The 10,032-nt window shown below is 48.1% G+C and overlaps 1 protein-coding gene across 1 annotated transcript; it reads right to left on the bottom strand.

Annotated features, from left to right (window-relative positions):
- Nucleotides 1-18: 18 nt before the first annotated feature.
- PSMB3 (proteasome subunit beta 3) lies at nt 19-7,890 on the bottom strand. Its single transcript, XM_030541674.1, has 6 exons — nt 7,750-7,890; nt 4,437-4,621; nt 3,488-3,595; nt 2,097-2,274; nt 1,553-1,647; nt 19-133 (listed from the first exon to the last, which is right to left on the bottom strand). Exons 1-6 carry the CDS (start codon nt 7,873-7,875, stop codon nt 85-87), a joined length of 741 nt encoding a protein of 246 aa, XP_030397534.1. The 5' UTR covers nt 7,876-7,890; the 3' UTR covers nt 19-84.
- Nucleotides 7,891-10,032: the final 2,142 nt, after the last annotated feature.

A 10,032-nucleotide genomic window follows, 5' to 3' on the forward strand; every position in this document is an offset into this window, starting at 1 on the left:
AAGAACAGGCAAGCCCCATACAATAATGGAGAGAGTTTATTTAAAAAATAGCCTGGCATGTGAAACAAGCACAACCTTCCGCGGCTAGTCCATGCGTGCTTTCAGTGTCCTGGTGGTGATCTTGTCTTTTTCACTGCAAAGAAAGGAGACACAAACTACAACCTCATCCTTCCAAGTGGATGTTGCCTTACAAAAGAGAGGTGGAATGTGTCTATGTAATGCAGTAACTCATCAACATCCCCTCTGATCAATTCTCAATTTCAGGAAGTGTTCTGGGCATTAGAGGTGAAAACCCTATTGAGCTGGAGAAAAAATAGAGCCTTTGCCAGCTGTTTTCACACAGCCCAAGCTTCACACGGCTCTGCAGTTGTCTATAGAACAAACTAGTGGTTGATAGCACCAATTATTGCCTTCCAGCATAATACCTCATCTCTGCTCATACTCCTAAAGAGCGTTTAACATGTTGACACCCTGACTCTGGTCTGAGGGATAAGAATGGTGGGGAAGGGTAGTCACAGGGAATCCCAGAAATAAGAGGGTAATGGGAAGCTGGCACCCAGGGAGACAGAGAGGGATGCAAGAAGCCCCTGCTGTATGCTGTGAGCTTGGCCTACAACTGCTACGACAGATTTTAAGGTCAAAAGGCACCATTGTGATCGTCTAATCTGACTCCCTGCACATTGCAGGCGACAGCGCCCTGAGTTACTGAAGTCCTCAAATCATGACTGAAAGACTTCACATTACAGAGACTGCCATTTGCAGTAGTTTAAACCTGCAAGTGACCCAAGCCCTATGCTGTGGAGGAAGGCAAAACCCAAGGGTGTCTGCCAATCCTACCTGGGGGAAAATTCCATCCTGACCCCCAAAATGGTGGTCAGTTAGACCCTGAACATGTGAGCAATGCCCCAGTTTGAGGTCTCCCTACTGATTGGAGACAATGTAGATAGGGAGCCATTTATTCATGGACATCTAGCATCCCACCATGAATCCTAACACCTGTGCAGAAAGACAGGTTTGAAATAGGTCACTGACACTTCATTCTCCTGCAGGGGTGAGCCCTAGCCCATCTCCCATTGCAGTTTCAGATGGAGCTCTGAACAAGTCCCTCCCTTCATTCGCTGAATAACAAAACTAGTTTTATTTCCGAACACAATGGCTGGGACACTGCTGAGGACTCATTAGGGAGACGCTACCGAACATAAGGGTCGGCCAGTCCAGCAACAAGGCAGCTTTTAGTTCTGCGTGGAAATCTTGAATTCCACAGTGGCATCTCAGGGTGAAGTAGTAGCACTTCCTAGGTGCAAATAATCGTGACTGAAGGTGGGGAATGCTGCTAACAGCAGCTATACTAAACTCTTAATTTACTAGCACTGGTGCTGCTGCAGCAAGTTAGGTTAGCACTCATGGGAAGTTTAAAGATCTAGGGTAGACAGGACCTTACTAAAGAACAGCAGAGGTCACACCTGGTAGCCATTCCTTGACTGACTTAAGGCTCTGTGTTCAACTCTGCTCTTTCTCTCCATGGGAAAGAGACTGTGTGAGGTGTACTTACATTATATGCACTACCACACCCATGCCAGACACAGCATCTCTGTCCACTGCATTCAGCATAGCCTGTGAGATCGTTTCAAAGAGGTGGTCTGGCTCCTGAAAAAGGAGGAAGGGAAACTCTTTTAGTTGGCTTCTATAGCTGAGCTACTAGGGGTTGGGGCAGTTCACCAAACTGTAACAACCTGACCCTCTCCATGCCTGGGGGGGAGAGGGTGTTAGGGCACTGGACCAGCACATGGGAGACCCAGTTTCTATTCCTCACTCCACTCCAGACTGCTTGTGTAACTGTGGACAAATCGCTTTGCCTCCCTGTGCTTTAGTTCCCTATATGTTAAAATAATGCTTTCTTACCTCCTGGGGTGTTTGTAAACATAAATACATTAAAGATTATACAAGGGTTTTCATCAGTAGTCTCAAAGCACTTCACAAGGTAGAGGCATTATTATATAACAGGAGTAGCCTGAATTCCCTGTGTCCAATTTAACAGCAAAGAATAAATTAAAAAAAACATCCAAAACAACAGATATTGCCACCTCCTCACTCACCATGTCAGGCTCCCAGAGGGACTCACACATGCCATACATCTGCTCTGAGCAGGTGCCACTGACAACAAAGTCATCTGTTATCATGGGACAACCAATCAGGTCCAGAGAGCAGATGAAAGGTTCATAAGTTATGGGGTCCAGGCCAGCAATAACTGGCTCTGTGTAATAGGGTCCAAACCTGCGAACAGCAAGGCATAAGTTAGAGCAGTCTAAGGGTGCATAAATGTGAAGTAATAGCAGAATTCTAACTCGACAGGTATTTAAGGAAAGTGCTTATCTTGGGTGTTAGTGGGAGCCTTTCAAATTAATTTGGAATTACCCAGTTACTCTTTTAGAACCTCCTAGCTGTGAATGGACTTTTATTTCAGCAATATTTCAGTGACAAAAAGACACTGAAATAATCTGCTTCCCCATTGAAGTCAGTTTTAAAAGCTGTTTACGATTTCCAGATTCTGGTGTTTAGGCAAATCATTACTTATAGGGAACAAATATTTTTGATCTGGGTTCAGGAAAAAGTAAGTGGTCCTTATATTTCAGAAACAGGTGTCCTCTGCATCCAAAAGCACATAACCATCACGTTTTGGTGTTTTAAGTGGTAGGGGAGAATCTTTAGATCCCACTGGCCTGCCTCCAAACAGCCTTCAGCAATAGAAATGTGGTACAACTGGAACTTTTCAATAACATTCAATATCTTACATTTGTTCTGTTGGGGGTTGATCTAGAAGAGAATTCCAGGTCATTTCAGCACATTAATTTGCTTAACTCAGAACGCCTGATCTACGAATCAGTGTTTACATAACTTAATTCGCTGATAATAGTCTATGCTTGATTCAAGATAGCAGCTTCCTGTTCATTAATTGTCACTCAGTGTGACACTCTTCTTTGTGATAGTAAGAATCTAGAAACAACCGAGCTTTCCTTAAACATCGGACCCAAATTGAAACCAATTTCATTCCAAAAACACTTCCCCTCTATGCTGTTAACGATCCATCTCTCTAGTGAATGCTTCAGTGACCTAGCTCTTAAGTCTTTGGTGTATGACACCCATACAATAGTTATGTCTCCATTAAGGTTTTCCCATTACTGATAATTGGTGCTGCCGAATATAGTTTTACTGCATGTGTAGACAGGACTAAGCCATGCTCAGCACCATTTCAGAAACTGGCGGAACTGTGCTCAAAGCACGATTTATTCACCGAGTCCATCTATACATGGAGTTCAGCACTCTTCATCTCCAGTTCAGCTACCACAGTCAACGTAGGTAAATCGTCTTTGCCGACACTAGGAAAATGAACATGCCCCTTGACTCCTCTGGAGTCGTAATTTAACTCCATTAACCATGCCCTGATTTCAGTGATCTCTGTGGAATGGCTCAGCTGTTTGATATTTACCGTTTCTCATAGAGTAGGTTGGCCACCATACTCATGAGAGTTTGGGGCTTGATCTGTCTGCCTTCCTTCAGCTCATAGAGATTCAGCCTGAACTTAAGCCGCTGGGCCCTGCAGATGAGATCAAAATCCATATTAAAATCACATGCAGCAGGACCTCTTCCATCCATCCCAATGGTTAATATTTGCTAGTAGAGATTAACACAGGGGTCGGCAACATTTCAGAAGTGCTGTGCCGAGTCTTCATTTATTCACTCTAATTTAAGGTTTCGGGTGCCAGTCATACATTAATGTTTTTAGAAGGTCTCTTTCTATAGTCTATAATATATAACTAAACTATTGTTGTATGTAAAGTAAATAAGGTTTCTAAAATGTTTAAGAAGCTTCATTTAAAATTAAATTAAAATGCAGAGCCCGGTGGCCAGGACCTGAGCAATGTGAGTGCCACTGAAAATCAGCTTGCGTGCCGCCTTTGGCATGGGTGCCATAGGTTGCCCACCCCAGGATTAATATCTGATGGACACATGATGCAGGCATGTGTATTTAGAATGCATACACATATACATTTCAAGTGTGGACATCTGGTTCTCACTTGCCATGTGCTCTTAAGAAATCAGACACAGCTTTGATTTTGGAACACAGTGGATTTTTTTTCTTTTTTAAAGCAGGGCACAATTAGCCAACAACCAATGTTGCTAGTCTTTGGCACTGTGGTCGAAGCATGTTTTCAAAGACCTTTGGGATGGTTCAAGAATAACCTCAACAGGACTGACTGGAGTGGGATTCAGAGAAGGCAAGTCTTGGTGCTCAGGCAGCCCACACCTGGATGAATAGACAAAGATACTACCTAAACATCTGAGTGTAACATATGTTGCGTCTTTATAGATATACAACAATCTCCTTTCCTACAGGCCAGGAATATCAAGTGTTCACAAGAGAAGATTCCACTTACACTGTCTGCACATCTGTGGCAAGCCCAGACAGTCCAATATATAGTCTGTCTCCCATGGGGAAAATCTTCTGAAAGTCTGTGGTCACCATCTGAGCCTGAATTCCAAACCGTCTGTCCGATGCAATGGCCACACAGTTTTTCCCCTTCATGGCCATTACAGCCCCTCCATTATAGGACATAATAGACTATAAAAGAAAAAAAAAAGAAAGATAATTTTAGGGTTCAGTGACCATTTATAGTACATTAATTATACTACAAGAACTAGTATCAACTAGAGCCATGCAGCTTAGCCAAGACAAGTCAGATAACACCCCCTGAATCGGTTACACTCTATACACTGCATTTGCTTAGGTCTGTCTCGTAGTCTGTGCTAGATCTTTAGATCATTTGGTCAAGTACCTTCTAGAACAGGGGTCGGCAACCTCTGGCACGTGGCTCACCAGGGTAAGCACCCTAGCAGGACGGGCCAGTTTGCTTACCTGCCGCGTTGGAAGGTTCGGCTGGTCCTGGGATGGCGAACCGCGGCCAGTGGGAGCCACGATCGGCCGAACCTGCCGACACGGCAGGTAAACAAACTGGCCCAGCCCGCCAGGGTCCTTACCCTGGCGATCCACGTGCTAGAGGTTGCTGACTCCTGTTCTAGAAATACCTGCAGGTCCACCCAGGGCAAGTAAGCCATTATCTAGCTGGCCTCACTGCTACAGAAAAGTGTCAAATATCTCATTTCCTTTAACAAATGCCAGTTATACTGACCATAAATAATTAATTCCTCATTTGAAGTCATTTTCTCGTTGGCATAGTCATCTTAAAAATATTAGGTTCTCCAATTTTTCATTCTTATTTTCTACTGCAATAAGGTTTATTGCAGTACCAACTTAATTACCTGATCACCTCATGCACATGCTGTATGCACTGTCTATGTATAAACAGGATCTTCCTGAGACTGAATCTGTGGCTCTAAAGGAAGCTTCACGTCCAGGACCACAGATAAGCTCTCCGCACCATTCAGAATACCAAATAAACTCAGAGGGCTAAGCCCTTCTCTCCTGCTCCCCCTCTCTAAAATATTCTGTTGCATGCAAGGCCTAATTCTCCTTGATGACATTGCAGAATGTTTGTATCCTGCTATTGCTGCACACCTAGTCTGCTGTCCATCTGACTAACAGAGAAGCTGATCAAATGTATGAAGTCCACGATTAAGACACTTTATTTCCAGTATAGCTAAACCCAGAACTTCTCTGGTTTACAATTAATTTCATACTTAAATTCTGTTAGTAAAGCTCCCTCCATTAATTGAGTAGTAGCAGTAATCAATAAATAAATACCAGCAGCATCTTTTCTATATCATGTTTCATCAATAAAGCACTTTACAAAGGTGGGAAGTATCATTATTTCCATTTTCAACAAAAAACTTCCCCAACAGACTTAATATTGGCTTATTAAAGCAGTATTTGAAGCAATCCATCTAATGCAGGGGTTCTCAAACAGCAGATCAGGATCCTATTTAAATAGGGTCACCAAGGCTGGTCTGGGCCTTGGTCTCCAGCAAGTCTGAAGTCCAAGTCCTCCCACCCAGGGCAGAAACCCTTCGGCTTCAGCTCTGTTGGGCAGGCTTGGTCTTCGGTCCCCCATCCTAGGGTTGTGTAGTAATTTTTTTGTTTCAGAAGGGGGTCAGGATGCAATGACGTTTCAGAACCACTGATCGAATGTAACAAAGCATAAAACTCTGGTGTTTTGAGGGCAACCATCACAACTGAAACAGCATCAATGAAAAAGTTTAAGTATCCTAACTGAGGACATGCAGTAGGAAGACGGGAGACAGTTATTAGTATGTAACAAAACAGCGGATGGATCTTGACTGTGCTATGTGCTATGTGAACACAGAATCAGAGGCAGTCCCCTGCCCCCAAAGACCTGTCCTCACAGTCCTCCTTATAGGCAAACAGCCCTATTGTAGCAGAAAGTAACAAGCGTTGCAGGGTTCTACACGCTAGTTTTGCTGTAGCACCATCCAGCCAAGAATCTCAGTGCAATTTACAAACAGCAGGCCCCACGGTCACTTGCTGAGCACTGACCAGGGAAGCATCATCTCCACCTAAAAAGGAGTAAAGTGACTTGCCCAAGAGCCAAGACAGAAAAAGAACCCAGGACTCCCGGATCACAGATCATATCACTGGGCCACTAAACGCTCCAGGGTGGCCACTATCCCCAAGCAGCCACTAGGGTCTCATCCTCCCCCACACCCAGACAGGGCCACCACCTAGATCTTCACCCCACCTCACCAGGCCAGGCCCGTCCCCAAAGCCCCCCAGCCTCCCTCCCAGCAGCAGCAGATGCCCAGAAAGGACCAGCAACCAGGCCCCTCCCCAGCTTCCAATCCTAAGTGTCCACGCCGGCCTCGGGTCTCCCCGCCCCCTCCAGGGTCCCCCCAGACTCCAGCCCCGGGTCCCCCCAGCCCCTCCCAGACTCAGGTCCTCCAACCGCCCCCGGGTCCCCCCAGGCCCCCCAGACTCGGTCCTCCAACCGCCCCCCGGTCCCCCCAGACTCCAGCCCTGGGTCCCCCCAGCCCCCCCAGACTCGGGTCCTCCAACCTCCCCCCGGGTTCCCCCTAGACTCCAGCCCCGGGTCCCCCCAGCCCCGGGTCCTCCAACCGCCCCCCGGGTTCCCCCCGGCCCCCCCAGACTCCAGCCCCGGGTCCCCCCGCCCCCTCCAGGGTCCCCCTAGACTCCAGCCCCGGGTCCCCCCAGCCCCCCCAGACTCGGGTCCTCCAACCGCCCCCCGGGTTCCCCCCGGTCCCCCCAGACTCCAGCCCCGGGTCCCCCGCGCCCCTCCAGGATCCCCCCAGACTCGGGTCCTCCAACCCCCCCGCGGGTCCCCCCAGACTCCAGCCCCGGGTCCCCCCAGCCCCCCCCAGACTCGGGTCCTCCAACCCCCCCCCGGGTCCCCCCTGGTCCCCCCAGACTCCAGCCCCGGGTCCCCCCAGCCCCCCCCAGACTCGGGTCCTCCAACCACCCCCCGGGGCCCCCCAGACTCCAGCCCCAGGTCCCCCCAGCCCCCCCCAGACTCGGGTCCTCCAACCACCCCCCGGGGCCCCCCTGGTCCCCCCAGACTCCAGCCCCGGGTCCCCCGCGCCCCTCCAGGATCCCGCCAGACTCGGGTCCTCCAACCCCCCCGCGGGTCCCCCCAGCCCCGGTCTCCCACCCCCAGGGTCCCCCCAGCCCCGGTCCCCCACCCCCAGGGTCCCCCCAGACTCGGGTCGCCCAGCCCCCCCCGGGCCCCCGTAGACTCCAGTCCCCGGTCCCCCAGGCCTCACCATGGCGCCGGCTGACGAGAACACCACCAACGGCAACGATTCTCCCCCACACCGGCTCCTTCCTGGCTGCCGCGCCGCGCACCCAAAACCGCTACCGCTCCGAGACCCGCCTCCCGCTCTTCTCATTGGCGGGGAGCCCCAGCCCCGGGACCGCTGCCTGTTGGAATTGGCGATCCTGCGCCGTCAGTCACGGAACGGGGCGGGGCCAGACCTAGCGTTAAGGTTAAGGTTGGTTGAGAGGAGAAAGAGGCTGTATGAAAGCGAGAAAAAATGAAGAGTCATAGCGAGCGGCGCCCGCTGGGGCACGATGGGATCGTGGCGGACTGGCTGAGCCTGCAAGGTCGGGCGCACGCGCAGCTGGCTGCATGTATTGGGTGCATGGCTGCATTGCCCGTGTATATGGCCCTTCTCCACATCTGGCTGGCTATATGCAGTGGCGCTTACGCATCAGTCACCGGCTGGCCAACTGCAAATGCTCAAAAATCACGAGGCATTGCTCTTTCCCCCGCCCCCCCCCCAAAAAGATGGACTTTTAAATCATGAGATTTTTAACGTGATATGCAGGGCTCCTTTCCTTTGCCTTCAGGGGTCTCCACTTTTGAGGTGTGTTTGCTTCACATTTTCAAACTTTTCTCTGCAACAGTAAGGGCTACATATTTACTTTGCTTTCAGATAAAAGCTGAGATTCTCACATAACCCACTCCAGGAGCTGGCAGTGGAAGAAAAACACTAAAAATAACGAGACTCACAATAAAATTATGTTTCAGAGTGGTAGCCGTGTTAGTCTGTAGCAGCAACACCCATTTTTCATGTTCTCTGTGTATATATATCTTCCTACTGTATTTTCCACTCCATGCATCTGATGAAGAGAGTTTTAGCCCACAAAAGCTTATGATCAAATAAATTTGTTAGTCTCTAAGATGCCACAAGTTCTCCTTGGTTTTTTAATAAAATCATAGAAGATCAGTGTTGGAAGGGACCTCAGGAGGTATCTAGTCTAACCCCCTGCTCAAAGCAGGATCAAGCCCCAGACAGATTTCTGCCCCAGATCCCTAACTGGCCCCCTCAAGGATTGCGCTTACAACCCTGGGTTTAGCAAGCCAATGCTCAAACCACTGAGCAAGTTACAAACACTGCAGTTATGCCTCACTACCTGTATGATGTAGTATAGCTGGCTATGCAGCTGGCTATGTACATTGTTTGCTGCTGACTGCTTCGTATATTGCTGTATGATTGGCAGGATAGAGGTCAGGTCCTCTTACATCTGGAGGTTGCATAAAGAATCCAGAAATATCTGAGAGAGATTTCACATAGTCTGCTGAAATGAAAGACCAGGACCCGAAAAATTACATTGTGATAATTGTAAGAAGTGAGACAGATAAACAACACCCAAACCTTTACAGCCAGACAACTACAGTTATATGGGTTCCATTGGGTTGTACAAACAAAGTCAATTAGCTACTAAAATAAACATGTAATATAAATGCAGAAGCAAGAGAAAATGAGTCTCTGGATAAATACAGGTACCTTTCCAGGGCTATTTATTATTTACATGACCCATAAGCATATGTTTCTTCACTTGGACTTGATCCTGGAGACCTTCCTCGGTCAATATTCCCCTTGAAGACTGGACATATATTCAACCATTGATGGTACATTCTTGTCTTTCAACTATGTGATTTTGTTAACAGCATTCAAACCGAAGGGGCGATAGGGAAGGCTTCTCTGTCTCTGATGCAGTTTATACCCTTCTCCACACAGGGCTGCCCAGGAGATTCAGGGGGCCTGGGGCAAAGCAATTTCGGGGGCCCCTTCCATAAAAAAAGTTGCAATACTATAGAATACTATATTCTCGTGGGGATCCCTGCGGGGCCTGGGGCAAATTGCCCCAGTTGCCCCCCACCCCTCCCCGGGGCGGCTCTGTCTCCACATTTTTGGATTCCGCTAAATTTACTCTTTCCAAGGCATCTTTTCCCTCTTGCTTCTTCTGACAAGCAAAGTAGCTGCCTTTGAAATGCACCAGATTATTTTAAACAATAAGTATTTTTTTAAAAGAAAGAAAGAAAGTAAAAGCGGATTCCAGAGAAGGAGTCCCTAAGATCCTCCTAAAAAGATATTGGCCCAGATCCTCAAGGTATTTAGATCAGTGCCTAACTCCTATTGACTTCAACATGATGAGCATTAAGCACCCAAATTGCTTTGAGGATCTGGGCCTTTAACCTCACACTGTGTATCATTTACTTCAAAGGCTGTTTGGATTCACAAGCGGTTTGGAATACAGTT

The sequence above is a fragment of the Gopherus evgoodei genome, chromosome 23 (assembly GCF_007399415.2).
Source record: "Gopherus evgoodei ecotype Sinaloan lineage chromosome 23, rGopEvg1_v1.p, whole genome shotgun sequence".
NCBI classification, from domain to species: Eukaryota; Metazoa; Chordata; order Testudines; family Testudinidae; genus Gopherus; species Gopherus evgoodei.

Bases quoted from the DNA above. Each gene is read 5' to 3' on its own strand.
- PSMB3 (XM_030541674.1), bottom strand. From the start codon at position 7,875: ATGAGAAGAGCGGGAGGCGGGTCTCGGAGCGGTAGCGGTTTTGGGTGC. The intron at 2,275-3,487 runs GTAAATATCAAA...TGCTGTTCGCAG, and splicing joins AACCTACTCTATGAGAAACG to GTTTGGACCCTATTACACAG. The intron at 134-1,552 runs GTAAGTACACCT...CTTTCTTTGCAG, and splicing joins GGTGTGGTAGTGCATATAAT to TGAAAAAGACAAGATCACCA.